Below are 15,333 nucleotides of genomic sequence, written 5' to 3'. Positions count from 1 at the left end.
CTACAACAAAGTTGATTTTTTTTTTTAAATATAGTTAACTTTTATCAGACTCAATGATTCATCTTATGTTTTAGAGTATGCTATGGGAATCTTGGTGAAGTATATTATTATTATTATTAGTAGTAGTAGTAGTAGTAGACTAGTAGCAGTAGTATAATTTAGATTGCAATTTTTTTTAGCCATTGCTGTTAACCTTTGTGGAACTAACCACAGTAGCCATTTCCGAACAAATTCAAGCAATAGGCTCAGACAACCTCAAATGTATATATTCATACAACTGTGTGTACTGTATGTAGGTTAACTGAAGATTTTACTATGCATTATGAGGCACCATGCCTGCCGAAAGAAGAGTCCTGCTACTTTATAGATAAATCAGTGAAAAGAGATTTAGGACATTACATGGCCCTTCTTTCAGTGGTTGTTCACTGGTTTTAGCCCTTTGTAATACATAGTGAGGTCAATGAGTTCAAATATCATGCTCATCTCCTAGTTCAGTCAATATCTGTGTGAAATGTATAAATGTAAAGCTATAAAAAATGAGTTTGAAAAATTGTAGCATGTATGTGTAATACAAAAACAACAGACCATGGCATATACATTTTCGACTGATTGTGTATGCAGTCAGACAACAATTTATTATATGATTCTTCAAACATTTCCTTGTTGGACTAATATATTTTTGTGCACTATTATGCAAAGTACGCTATACTTTTCATTTCTGTATGCACTTTCTATTATTGATTTTGTGACTTTGGTTCCTATCAGATATGCCCTGTTTTGGACTGGCCCATTATTCTTTTTCTGCCAAAAAATGTGTTTCTTTTTTGTTTTTAAAGGAGCCATCATTTACAACAGGACTGATGAAGACGGATGCCATTTCTATGCAATTTGTAATGAAAAATGTAACGCTGAAAGATTCCAAGGACCGTGCCAACCTACAACTCTGCCACCCCCAACAACTACCACCACTCCAGTGTCAACAACAACTACATCTATTGAGACAACAACACCAAAGACAGAAACAACAACTCCAGTTGAAGGCTGCCCTCCCAGAAAAGTAAATTACTCTTGTACTGTATTTATACAATGGAATTATTGTGTCGAGTCTACTGATTTAACCAAATAGAACAACCAGCCTTGACCTGGAAGTATAAATTTATAAACATGACACACAGAATGACCTACTTTAATAGCTAAAGGATAGAATGACATGATATATATATATATATATATATATATATATATATATATGTGTGTGTGTGTGTGTGCATGTGTGCCAGTTCTAAATTTAGTGAATTCTCTTTCCTGTTACAGACTAATGAAACCTGGCCAATCAACAACTGCACAGTGGCCAAGTGTCATGGAAACAATGTTGTCACTTTCGAACCTGTTTCATGCCCACCTGTGGAAAAAGTCACCTGTGATAATGGTTTTCCACCAGTCAAAGTCTACAGTGCAGATGGCTGCTGTTACCATTATGAATGTGAATGTGAGTATCCTGATCAGATATATGGCTGCTGTTTAGCTTGTGTTTTGCCTGCAAATGGTCTAAATGTATTTATTCATTGAAAAAGTCACTTATTCACATATGGATCTGTTTTGGTCTCTTTTAGGTGTTTGCGCCGGATGGGGTGACCCTCATTATATTACATTTGATGGAACCTACTATACTTTCCTAGACAACTGCACCTATGTTCTGGTACAACAAATCACCCCCAAATTTGATAACTTCCGCGTTCTTGTCGATAACTATTTCTGTGATGCTGCGGATGGTTTGTCTTGTCCTGAATCTCTAATAATTTACTACAAGTCCAATGAACTTTTGCTGACTCGTACAATGTTTCAAGGAAGAATGAGAAACATGGTAAGTACTGAAAAATATTTCTATTGTTGCATTTGTTTTTGTAAAAAAAATAGAAGATATTGAGTGAAACAAATGGTTCATTTTCAGTAGTGTCGTGTGGCATCGACAACTTGGTTCCTCTTTGAAACACCCTGGCATGAACTGCATTTGATGCAGTGTTTTTCACTGCAACTCATCAATAAATTCATGCATCAAACTCAATAGGTTACAAGATACGAGTGATCAAACTTGGAACCTATGCCTTCACAAGTGATGTTTCAGAAGGGGTGACCAGGTTCCACTGTGGACTATAAAGTAAATTCATCTATATGTTGCCATGAAATGCTTGAGTCATTAAGTTCAGTCTACCACCTAACTGTAACAATTGGACAATTAGTGGCTATGATGGATGCCAATGGCTGTTTCTGTACTTGTCCCAACAGATTAGATTCAACCAAAATTGGGTAACCCCAGGATTCACTGCAGATGGCATTATTGTCTCCAGCGCTGGTATCAACATGGTGGTTGAGATTCCAGAAATAAATGCCTACATCTCCTTTAGTGGCCTGATCTTTTTTATTAAGCTACCATTCAGCATGTTTGGTTACAACACAGAAGGACAGTGTGGTACGTATCATGTTTTTCCCATTTTCATTAAAATCCCACGGTGGTACACACTATATTTTATTATTTTACTATGGCATTGTTTGTTGTTTTAATAATTTTTTTTTATTATAAGTGTTTTTATAAATACAACAACAAAACACATCCCGTCTAAAAAAAAAAACCTCTTCATGTCATCTTTGAATTTTATTTTAAGTACTTTCCAGGAATACAGGATCCTCAGATATTTTGCTTTCTGCGTTAATTCCTCTTTGTAATGGCATGGTATTTTTCTTATTTACCAATAGGCACCTGCTCCAACAACAGCACAGAGGATTGTCGTTTGCCAGATGGAGAGGTCATTGAAGACTGTTCTCAAATGGCTGCCGAATGGAGGGCTAACTTTACAGTCTGTAATCCACCTCCCGAGCCAACACCAACACCTTCTGTACCACCAACAGATTGCCCAGCTACACCACTCTGTGACGTCATCCTAAGCGAGTCAGTATTCTTTTATATTCTTAAAAATATTTTTTTCATTACATAAGGGATTTCAACCCCTTTAGCTTGGTGTTTGGGGGTGGGACTCGGGCGATGGTCTGGGCCAGGGGGTCCAACTATAATTTCTTTATGGTTTCTTATCACTTTTGATACTTTATATAAGTCTCGGGTATTCCTTTTCTATTTTATTTTTTTTTTGGAATACACTGTACTTTCTAATCCTAATCTCTGAGAGTCTGCCATGCTCCCTTTTGAGTTAGACACCGCTTAATGCCAGCATTAAAATTGTCCTGTGGTCTTATCTATGTATATTTTTATGTAATACACACCTTGTTTGGCAGTGTAACATGTATACACATTGCCTATGTACTTATGGTCTATTTACAGCGCATTTCCTCTTTCAATTATAAAAAGAGTATTTAAAAAAAATATGTATATTTTTATATGTGTGATCACTTTCACATCAATGGAAATGTTTTTTGACACTTGGATATGGTATTTATTGCACTGTAAACAATTTGTCTTTTTTGAAAATTAGCTCACCAATTCATTGACTTGATGTTCATAGTTTGTCCAACATACTGTCCCAGGGCTGTACAATTGTTACCCCGGATGAAAAATAAATCTTTAATGCACATGGTAACCGAGAGGTCCCTTTAAATTTACTTGGCACCCCCTTCAATTCTGCAGAATCTCCCATATGCCTTTCACCTCTAACTATGATCTGTGTGGGAGATTTATTTGGGTGAACATACAGTATGTACATGCACGTGACATCCGTACCGCCAGTGAACTCCAGTGCTGGCTCGGCAGACTCTGCAAATAATGCACGCAATAATAGGAGTACATAATAGGTAATAGAAATGATGGCCAGATACCTGGATGTGACTTTAACTTATGCCCAAGGGAGGCATTTCATGTAACAACAAAAAAAGATGTTCCTTACTTCAGAGCAGGCCAAAGAGTAAAAGCCTCTACCACTGCGTGAACCCTATTATCAACTCCTCTTCTATACCTTTAACAGGGTATTTGCTGAATGCCACCAGAAGATATCTCCAGAGCCTTACCATAAGGGCTGTGTTTATGATGCATGTCGAATCAGCAACTATTCAGTACAATGCTCCAGCTTAGAGGTCTATGCGGCAATGTGTGCCTCTATTGATGTCTGTGTGGACTGGAGAGGAAATACAGAAGGCCATTGCCGTAAGTAATGCTGAGCTATCATTTCAAGATATTTTATAGCATTATAACAGAAAACACATAGTGTAACTTTTAGACACTTATCAATGTATTCTTGTTTTTGCACTGTAGCATACTACTGCCCAGCTGGGAAGGTGTACGATCCTTGTGGTCCAGTGCATTGTGATACCTGCGAGAACAGGTAATAACATCAGTTTAGAAAGACTTATTGAAACTAACATTATATTGCATATTACCTGCGTGCTTGCACAGTGTATAGTAAAAGATTGTATTCTTTCTTACTTATATATTTCTGTTGTACTGTATGTGAGAGATGCCATCTTGCTGTCTAAGCATAAATTTAAAAGTGCTGATATGGTATTGGCTTAACGGATCTAAGGATATAAACCATAAGGGTATAAACAGTGTCTACTACTAGAGGTTTACATACATTTTGCGAGAACAATACACACAGAGCTAGGAGGAAGTACAAGCAAAGATGATGCAGATGATGTCAACTAAAACAAATCCTAAAAATGATGTGATACATTCTCAACATAATGGGGTTATAGTAGAAGTGATCATTGCATGTTAATTATATATATATATTTATACCGATTGTGTTTATACTAATTTAATACTAATTAAAACATTTAGGATATTATTGTTTTTAGTAAGAAAGTTGGCAATAGAACTTCAGAGTCATGTTTTTGTTACAGGGAAGTACCAAGCCTCAGCAATGGAATCACAGAAGGCTGCTACTGTCCCTCTGGAACCAAGCTATTCAACACTTACACTGATGTCTGCGTTAAGAGCTGCCGTAAGTGTTAAAGAATGACATGGATTTCTTCCATCAGTCCTTGGTTTTACCTTAGATTAAGACAAGCCATATGCCTATCCCCAGGGCCGGCCCAAGGCAAAATGCCGCCTGGGGTGAATTTTAAAATGCCCCCCCCCTTATCTACCCTTCCTCTCCCTCCGTCCCTGCCGCCCCCTTGTACTTACCTTTCAGCAGTCCTGCGGCGAGTCTCCCTGTTCGGTCTCGGTGCCGGCTTTTAATGCTGAGCGCCGGAAATCTTCTTTAATGTGATAGATGCTATAGATTAGCTGTTCAACTTTATGCCTGAATAACCAGTGTAATCTCCTAAATTCATGTGTTCCAGCTTGCGTTGGACCAGATGGAATGCCCAAAGCGGTGAGTGACATTGTACATTTTAATGCAGATTTTTTTTTCCTTTTTTCTTTCCTTTGTCTTTCCATTGAGAGTTAACCAGTGTAGCTGGATATATCATGACATTTTTATATCCTATGTGTAGCCTGCAGAGAAATGGATCAGCAACTGCCAAGAATGTGTCTGTGAGGCCACGTCACTCACTGTACAGTGCACTCCACTGAAATGTGTCCAAATTCAATGTGCAGAGGTGAGCTAATGTATTGACATAATTAAAACATGGTATGTCATAATTAGAACTATTTATATAACTATTTTTTTTAATGATAGGGCTTCGAGTACAAGGAAGTAAAAGATCAATGTTGTGGCATTTGTGAACCAGTGGCATGCACAATGAAAATGACTGATGACACCACTATTGTTATCAAGGTACTTCTTTATTAGATATACATTGTGTTCAATTGAACATAGTTTGACATAAGTCATGCAATTTTATATTTTGCTTTGTTTCCCAGCCTGGTGAGACTTGGAACTCTCCTGTTGACAAATGCTCCTACTATCAATGCAACAAAACAGATGAGCAATTTGTTACCGTGAGCATAACAAAGGAATGTACTGTCTCCAGCGCAGATGAATGCAGACCGGTACGTCTCAAGAAAATCTCATGACATTTTGGAAGGGACTTGGAATCTGGCTAAAAAGTGAATAATATCTTGTTTTATTTCAGGGATATACATATAGAAAAGTTGAAAGTGAGTGCTGTGGCACATGTGTTCAGGAAGCATGTACAATGATGATGAAGGACAACTCCACTAAAGTTTTGGAGGTATTCCACGCTCCCATTTGTTGTTTTCTTTTTCAAAATATTGAAGTTTGATGATGTATATTGTATAGATTTTTTTTGTTTGGGAATGATGGTGGGCAAAGAGTGGATTCAGTCAGTGCTAATTATTTCCTCTTTTGAATTTACCCAGCCTGAAGAAACATGGACCCCACCTAATGAACCATGTCTCTACTATGAATGCCACAAAATAGGAGACCAGTTTGTCCCTACCACCGTGACGAGAGTCTGCTCAGTTGTGGAATGCAGTGTTGTATGTTACTTTTACTAACACACATTGATGTAGAGATGATATGTTAATGATAAAGTTAATACATTTGAAGCACTTAGTATATTGTTATTCACAGGACTTTGAAACAAGGTGATGTCTGGGAACCGTTGGGGAGAATGCAAGAAAGTGTCTTGGGCAATGAAAGCTTCCCAACTTGTTAAAAAATTAATCATTTATTTTGTGTTACAGGGATATACATATATAAAAGTTGACAGTGAATGCTGTGGCACTTGTAAGCAGGAGGAATGTACAATGAAGATGAAAGATAACTCCACTAAAGTTTTAAAGGTATTCAAACTGTATTTCTATACGTGTAATTTTTGGAGAAAAGTTTTTATAATCAGGACCTTTGCCCTTGAAAGAGAATAAAGGTATTTCTATATAGGGATTTTTTTTGTATATTTTTTAGAACTTTATGACAAGTAAACATGGCAGAGGGCAAAGGACTAATTCTTGAAGTTCAAATGCATTTTTTAAGGTGGTCCCAGAGCAAAATTTGAGAACTTCAGAAGCCAAAGAAAGACAACTTTCCGGCCCTCAAGCATCCAATCTGCACGTCTTTCCAAAACAAACGTGTATCTGTTTGAAATACTCCCTAGATTTAATGCTCAAAACAACCTATATCTAGCTGAGGATCGCGGATATTAGACTACAGCTGAAGAGATATCTGCAGCCATACATATAACATTTGTCAAATAAAGCCCACATGGTTCTTGATCTTGTCCTTCTACATTTTAGCCTGGTGAAAAATACACGCCACCAGACGAGAAGTGCATCTCCTACATCTGCACTGATACTCACGATGTGGTAACTGAGAAAGATAAATGTGTTGTTGCCGATGAAGCAGGTTGCTCAGCGGTATGTGCTAAATGATTGATTTTGCCATTAATTTATTACATTTCTATTCTAAAATAGTGCTTAACTAAATGAAAATAAAAATGTTAAATAAAAGCATATATAGACATAGGCTCAATGTAAAATATGATTTTAATTGCATAGACAATAACATTGTACTGTGATAAAGATTGCAATATTGAATTATGTAATACAAATAATAATCATCATCATCATCATCATCATATGGGAGTTACTAATGCAAGCTATAAATACAAGGAACTGAGCAAAAAATATTTATTTTTTTAAATGTTTTAAATATGAAGTGATGCCTGGAAAATGTTGCCTTTAATAGAGGTTGTTTGTATCTGGTTTAAAAAACGGAATCATCTTTTTTGGGTTGCAGGGATATAACTATACAAAATCTGAGGATGAGTGTTGTGGCAAATGTGTGCCAGTGGCATGTACAATGAAGATGAAGGACGATTCCATTAAAGTATTGAAGGTAGTTGTTGTACATTTGTTGTACATTTCTACATTCCCATTTATTTGAACTTTAATTATGTATAATTAATGAGGGAACATTAACATTGACAGCATACACAATTAACAGGTACTTTAACATACTTTAAGACATAAAGGTACAGAAAAAGAAGAAGACCATGCTCTTGGAAGCTTACAATCTATTAGTAAATCGAGGTGGGGATAATACCAAACAAAATGCGAGAATAACAGAAGCAGAAGAAAGATAACCCATCACTTTTCTGTTCTGGAATACCCATCCTCCATGTCTTTGTTAAGCTCAAATGTATTTAGTTGGACGTGTCCTTCAATTTACTTCTAAAAACAGCGCGATGATGGTCATGATGTTAAGATATTTGACCTGGCTTCTTCTAGACATATATATATATATATATATATATATATATATATATATATATATATATACAAAGAAACTTGCATTTGGTTTTCATATTTTCATTTTACCATTTAGCCTGATGAAAAATACACCCCAGTAGACGAGAAGTGCACCTCCTACATCTGCACCGAGACCTATGACCTGGTAACAGAGAAAGAGAGGTGCCTTGTTGTCAGCCCTACAGACTGCTCAGAGGTATGTGCTAAAGGACTGCGATGTCTGCTGTTCATAACATTTGTGACATAATGTCATGCTATTCGTAAATTAATAAAATTTCAATACTAAAACAGTATTTCATTTAATCAACATATATTATATTGTAATAGAAAGCATTTACTGTAGATATTGCCTCAATGTTTGACACCAATATATGTTTTAACTGCATTATTATTACAATAATAATAATAGTATGAAATATATTGAATGATAGTATAATATATAATAATATTAGAATATGGTAATCCTATCAGTGTTAATAATGCAGGAAATGAGTATGAAATGAGAAAAAATATTATTTATTATTCAGTTTTCAAAAAAAAGAGCGCTGTTTAACCAATAAAAGTTTAAAAGAGGGAGTTGTAATCAGGCTAATAAAGTGAATCATCTCTTTTGTGTTCAAGGGATATAATTATACAAAAGCTGAAGGTGACTGCTGTGGCAAATGTGAGCCAGTGGCATGTACAATGAAGATGTCAGATAACTCCACTAAAGTATTAAAGGTATTGAGTCTACGTTTCCACACACAATTTTTCCCACCCAAAAAAACAGTTAACATTATGTATCTTAGTTTTTCCACTTTCATGTTTAATTTTAAATCTCACATTCAAACTTTATTTTTTTTACTTTTCCAGCCTGAAGAAACATGGACCCCACCTAATGAACCATGTCTCTACTATGAATGCCACAAAATAGATGGCCAGTTTGTCCCGGTTAATGTGATGAGCGTCTGCTCTGTCCTGGAATGCAGTGCTGTATGTCATTTTATATATTGTATTTTGTTATAGATAATATTCCATATGTTCTAATAATGTAGGCAAGGAACTTGAGGAATTGAGTAAAACTATTGTTATTTATTACATAGATATGAATACAAAGGGGTAAATGGGAAATGCAGAGAATGCGAGAGGGTGACTTGTGGCAATGAAACTTTGAAAGAAGTGGCCGGCAAGATGGATAATAAAGTGAATTATCTCTTTTGTGTTACAGGGATATATGTATAAAAAAGCTGAAAGTGAATGCTGTGGCTCATGTGAGATGGTGGCTTGTACAATGAAGATGGATAACAACACAATCATAACTCTCATGGTAAAAACATTAGTATTGGGCATATTTTATGAGTTGGTTCTCAGTGATATGAAGAAAAACATTGATCATCTATCAGTTTGGTGGACAGGTTGACACAAAAGTGAGACTGTAAGGGTACTACAGTATATTCACAGTATTTGACCTTGGGTGCAAATTCTGGTATTCGAGGTGCCTCTAAGCCAAAATTTGAGAGCTATATCTAGTTGAATCACTCACTTTATCTAGTTGAACTAACTAAAAAAAGCCATGTATCTACCTGAAGTTTAAATGTGTTGCACTACAGTTTAAGTTGTAACCTTGCTTCTTTTAGACATCTGCAATGACTTATAGAGTTTAAAAATAAAATTAGCATGGTTTACTATTTTTCTTTTGTATTTTAGCCTGGTGAAAAATACACCCCACCAGACCACACGTGCACCTCCTACACCTGCAATAGTACTTATCATGTGGTAACAGAGAAAGAAAACTGCAAAGTTTCCAGCCCAGCAGATTGTTCAGAGGTATGTGCTAAATGACAGCGATATTTTCATTTATATCTCTAGCCTAAAATATCGCTAAGCTAAACAAATAAGGAACAGAATAAAAAGTACTGTTATTTGTTACAGGATTTTGAATACAGAGTGATGCCCGGAAAATGTTGTGGCGAATGTGTCAAGGTGGCTTGTACAATGAAGATGGATAACAACACAACCATAACTCTCAAGGTATAACAACTGGGTTTTACTGTGCACTATATTACATGTACAAGAGACCCAAAAAACAACAGTACTATTATATTTATATAAATGGTATATTTTGATGCAGTTGTTCTAAAATTGAGGTCGGAAGACCATCACTGATTACCTTCTAAGGTGTGTGATTGTGTGTTGGCTAAATTTCTTGTACATTTTCTTTCCTGTTACAGAGTAACGAAACATGGTCAATCAGCAACTGCACAGTGGCCAAATGTCATGAAAACAATGTTGTCACCATTGAGCCTGTGACATGCAAATCAGTAGAAGAAATCTCCTGTGCTAGTGGTTTTCCCTCTGTTAAAGTCTACGATTCAGACGGCTGCTGTTATCATTATGAATGCGAATGTAAGTATCCTGTTTAGAGACGTGGCTGTTGTTTAGCTTCTTTCTTGGCAGCTGATGATAGGACATTCTGTCAGACATTACCTGTAAGACTTTGCTGCCTCATCATAATCTCAATGATGATACCAAACACATTGTTTTTGAAAAACCTTATAGTGGTTCAAAAATTATATGAAAAATAGTAACATGTGGGGTTTTTTTATGTCTCTGCTAGTCATTTGTACATTTCTTGAAGTGTATAAGAGTGATGTTTAGTTACTTCAACATTTAAAACCAACATTGTTAAATTTGGGGGAATAGCACATGCATTAAAAAGTTGCTCAAAGTTACCCTGATCTGTTTTGGTCTCTTTTAGGTGTTTGCACCGGATGGGGTGATCCTCATTATGTTACATTTGATGGAACCTACTATACTTTCCTAGACAACTGCACCTATGTCCTCGTACAACAGATCACACCCAAATTTGATAACTTCCGTGTCCTTATTGATAATTATTTATGTGATGCTGATGATGGTTTGTCCTGTCCACAGTCTATAATAGTTTACTACAAGTCCCATGAAGTTTTGTTGACTCGTACAATGTTCCAAGGAAGAATGAGAAACAGGGTAAGACTTTAGAAATATGTCCATTTTAGCAATTTTCATTCTCAAAATGACAGTCAGTATTAAGTTGAACACATGACTTATTTACAGCAGGGTCAAACTAGGTTGGCTACCTGGTTTCTTTTACAGACAGCTTGTCAATGGCTGCAAAGGATATCAGTGCCCTTCTCTGGTAATGACAGAAAATTATGGTGGAATCAAACGCAAACTGGATTTATGTTAAAATGTTGGATTGAAATACTTGAGGGTTTCATTGCAGTCCACCATTGTACTACAAAATATATTTCTGTAATTTGTGCCTAAACTGGATAAGGTAAACACTTTCCATATTTGACCCAACAGATTAGATTCAACCAAATTTGGGTAACCCCAGGATTCACCATCGATGGCATTACTGTCTCCAGCGCTGGAATTAACATGGTGGTTGAAATTCCAGAAATAAAAGCCTACATCTCCTTTAGTGGCATGATCTTTGTTGTTAAGCTACCATTCAGCATGTTTGGTTACAACACAGAAGGGCAGTGTGGTACGTACTAAAATGTTTTTTTATTTATTAAAATAACACAATTAGTTCACAATATATTTTATTTGTTCTCTTCTGTTTTTTACTATAGTCAAATATACAACATCAAACCATGTATTGTTTTAGAAAAATCCTCTGCGTTTAATCTATGAATTTCATAGTGCATGGTGCACTTGTTATATTATAACAGTGTAGTACTTTCTTTTATTAGAGTCCTGAATCCTTGGCTTCCTTTTCTTTCAAGTCTGCCTTGTAATGGTAAAAAATTTACTTATGTAACCTTAAGGTTATGTAACCTTCTAATCTATAGGAACCTGTTCCAACAATAGCACTGAGGATTGCCGATTGCCAGATGGGGAGGTTATTGAAGACTGTTCTGAGATGGCAAACCACTGGAGGGCCAATGTCACATACTGTAATCCACCTCCTGAGGCAACCCCAACACCCCCTGTACCACCAACTGAATGTCCACCCGCACCTCTCTGTGATGTGATCCTAAGCGAGTGAGTAATGTCTTATTAAAATTTTAAAAATACTTTTTTTATAACTTCTTTTTATCAACAGTGTTTGTGATACTTACATATGGTCTATATCGCACTGTAAATATTTTGCGTACTGGAAAATGATCTCACAGATTCATTGATCTTGTGTTTATAGTTCCTCTACCACATTGTGTACTATGGGATGTTAGTCTCCAAATGATCCTTACATTTTACACACTCTTGAGAAAAAGACCAGTGCGCACTTGCATATCTGGTTAACATACATTAGTGCTCTAACAAAAAATAATGTGCACAATAATAGGGAAATATACAGAGCAAAGGAAATTATGAGCCTGATGTATCTTGTTTGTAAATTCACCATTTGTAATTGTGAGCAGTATCATATCTAAAAATACAGATTCATATCCCTAACCCAGAGAGCAATCAGCCCATGATACAGTGTGCACCATATAAAATAGATACGTTGGTAATTCCTGGTAACAATGTCTGTTCTCTATCTTTAACAGGGTATTTGCTGAATGCCACAAGAAGATATCTCCAGAGCCTTACCATGAGGGATGCGTTTTTGATGCATGTCGAATTAGCAACTATTCAGTGCAATGTTCCAGCTTAGAGATCTATGCAGCGTTGTGTGCCTCTATTGATGTCTGTGTGGATTGGAGAGCAAAGACTGGAGACCACTGCCGTAAGTATAGTGGTAGAAATATTTACCCTTTTGTGATTTTAAGGCAATACCGCACTATGCTTTCAGGATCATGTAGAATAAGATAATAGGAAGTATGGCATTGATCCATTCATTCTTGTCTTTGCACTGCAGCATACAACTGCCCAGCTGGAAAGATGTACGATGCATGCGGTCCAGTGCATGCTGACACTTGTGACAACAGGTAATAATTTCAGTAAAGGAAGGCTTGTTTAACATAACAATGTATAGTATATGTTGCGCACTTTATGATTAAAAGTTTTATTCTTTTTTACCACTGAATAAGTCCGATTAGTGATTCAAATAGTGCAAAAGAGCTTTGCTTGTTAGCTTTAAAGAGGACCTGTCACACTTTAGATGATCTCAAATCCTAACTATTTTAATACAAAAGAAGTTTTTTTTACTTAAATGTTTATTACACTATATCTGAGAGCTGCTACCATGTTGTCCTAAGTGCCTTCGGTTCTTCCGTGCTTCTCGATATGGAAGATGGGAGAAACTAGATCCAACGAGTTGGAGTATGACTCCAATAAGCACTTACAGAATAAAATTATAGGTTACCTATAAAGCTTCATGTTTTAATTACAGACAAATACCAAGCCTCAGCAATGGAATCACAGAAGGCTGCTACTGTCCCTCTGGGACCAAGTTGTTCAATGCTTACACTGATGTCTGTGTTGAGAGCTGCAGTAAGTATGAAAGAATGACATGCTCTTCTTCCATCAGCTTTTCAAACAAAGGCAACTAGCTCATAAAAATAGCAATTTTATCTTATATCAACCTGGTCTTTGTCCCACATGATCAAACTTTGAAAGAACTGGTCGGTTGAGCACTCTTTTGCATATGCCGGGGAAGAAAAGAAAAAACAATATATTTGTTTTACAAAAGAAAGATTTAAGTGCTTCATCCAATAAAATTATAATTAAATAAAACTTTTATGAACTTAACTTACTACACAGAAGCAGATTGTTTCTTTATTTTCCTTTACATGGAAGTTATAATGCCTCTATAAAACTAGGCACTGGGGCACATAGAACAATACAGATTTGACTGTTTAGTTTTACGTCTATTTATTTGAAAACCATAAGGCCTTTACTAGTGTAATCTCCTCTTTTAATCTCTTCCAGCCTGTGTTGGACCTGATGGAATGCCCAAAGCAGTAAGTGACATCTTACTCTTTTTAATGTAAAAGTTGAATGGTTTCCTTATCTATACTTTCCTTTTAACCCCTTAATGACAAAGCCCGTACATGTACAGGCTCAAAATGCATTGTTTTCAATGGGTTTAGGGACCGCCAATTGTTAACTTTCCTTTTCCCCTTTTCTTTTATACTTTCCTTTTTTCTTCCCTTTGCTCCTTTCTTTTCTTGATATGTAGCTGGCTATACTGTATCATCACATTATGGTATCCTCTGTACAGAGTGGTGAGAAATGGACCAGCAACTGCCAAGAATGTTTCTGTGAGGCCACGTCACTCACTGTACAGTGCACTCCACTGAAATGTGATCAAATTAAATGTGCAGAGGTGAGTTTCTTTATTGATGACATATTTAACCAGGGCCTAGATAATTGTATTTCCATTACTATATTTACTTTTATTATTTTCTCACAGGGCTTCCAGTTTAAGGAGGTAGAAGACCAGTGTTGTGGTGGCATTTGTGAACCAGTGGCGTGTACAATGAAAATGAACGATGAGACCACTATTGTTATCAAGGTACTTCTTTATTAGATATGCATTGTGTTCAACATTTACCATTTAACACCATAATTTCAAGAACTAACAAAGGGAAAAGTACTACATCTGCCATACAATTTTAATACTTTATTTCCCAGCCTGGTGAGACTTGGAACTCTCCTGTTGACAAATGCTCCTACTATCAATGCAACAAAACAGATGAGCAATTTGTTACCATGAGCGTAACAAAGGAATGTACTGTCTCCAGCGCAGATGAATGTAGACCGGTATGTTCCAAGAATCTAAAATGAAACATTGAAAGGGGCAGTTTTCAATCTGGTTTAAAAAGTGAATAATTGCTTTTGTGTTTCAGGGATATAAATATAGTAAAGTTGAGGGTGAGTGCTGTGGCATATGTGATCCAGTGGCATGTACAATGATGATGAACGACAGCTCCACTAAAGTTTTGGAGGTACTCCATCTATATCTTAATTTTCACACTTTAATTTTTTCGCATTTCATTTACGTGTTTTATTTTATATGTCTTATTTAAATTATGGCAGGAAAGCCTATATTCAGTGACTGCTAATCATATTTTTTTTCAATTAATCCAGCCTGAAGAAACATGGACCCCGCCTAATGAACCATGTCTCTACTATGAATGCCACAAAATAGGCGACCAGTTTGTCCCAATTACTGTGACAAGAGTCTGCACAATTGTGGAATGTGGTGATGTATGTTACTTATTATAACACATAATTTTGTATCATTTGTATAGAAATAA

General features: G+C 36.1%; 1 protein-coding gene across 1 annotated transcript in view; it reads left to right on the top strand.

Annotated features, from left to right (window-relative positions):
• Positions 1-12,943, top strand: part of LOC149275194 (uncharacterized) — a 94,460-nt gene extending 81,517 nt beyond the window's left edge. The window contains 26 exon segments of the mRNA XM_089504895.1: positions 837-1,057; positions 1,315-1,489; positions 1,614-1,864; positions 2,287-2,470; positions 2,755-2,947; positions 3,972-4,150; positions 4,259-4,340; positions 4,858-4,946; positions 5,290-5,321; positions 5,443-5,547; positions 5,628-5,726; positions 5,813-5,941; positions 6,025-6,123; positions 6,599-6,697; positions 7,148-7,267; positions 8,238-8,357; positions 8,783-8,881; positions 9,014-9,133; positions 9,369-9,467; positions 9,848-9,967; positions 10,073-10,171; positions 10,372-10,546; positions 10,899-11,149; positions 11,489-11,672; positions 11,980-12,172; positions 12,679-12,943. Coding sequence (XP_089361021.1) covers positions 837-1,057; positions 1,315-1,489; positions 1,614-1,864; positions 2,287-2,470; positions 2,755-2,947; positions 3,972-4,150; positions 4,259-4,340; positions 4,858-4,946; positions 5,290-5,321; positions 5,443-5,547; positions 5,628-5,726; positions 5,813-5,941; positions 6,025-6,123; positions 6,599-6,697; positions 7,148-7,267; positions 8,238-8,357; positions 8,783-8,881; positions 9,014-9,133; positions 9,369-9,467; positions 9,848-9,967; positions 10,073-10,171; positions 10,372-10,546; positions 10,899-11,149; positions 11,489-11,672; positions 11,980-12,172; positions 12,679-12,943 — 3,782 coding nt within the window.
• The last annotated feature ends 2,390 nt before the right edge of the window (positions 12,944-15,333 follow it).

This window comes from Sceloporus occidentalis, unplaced genomic scaffold (assembly GCF_023333645.1).
Source record: "Sceloporus occidentalis isolate IW3139 unplaced genomic scaffold, rSceOcc1.0.p SCAF_295, whole genome shotgun sequence".
Taxonomy (NCBI): domain Eukaryota; kingdom Metazoa; phylum Chordata; class Lepidosauria; order Squamata; family Phrynosomatidae; genus Sceloporus; species Sceloporus occidentalis.
This window is presented reverse-complemented; position numbering and strand designations above follow the sequence as displayed.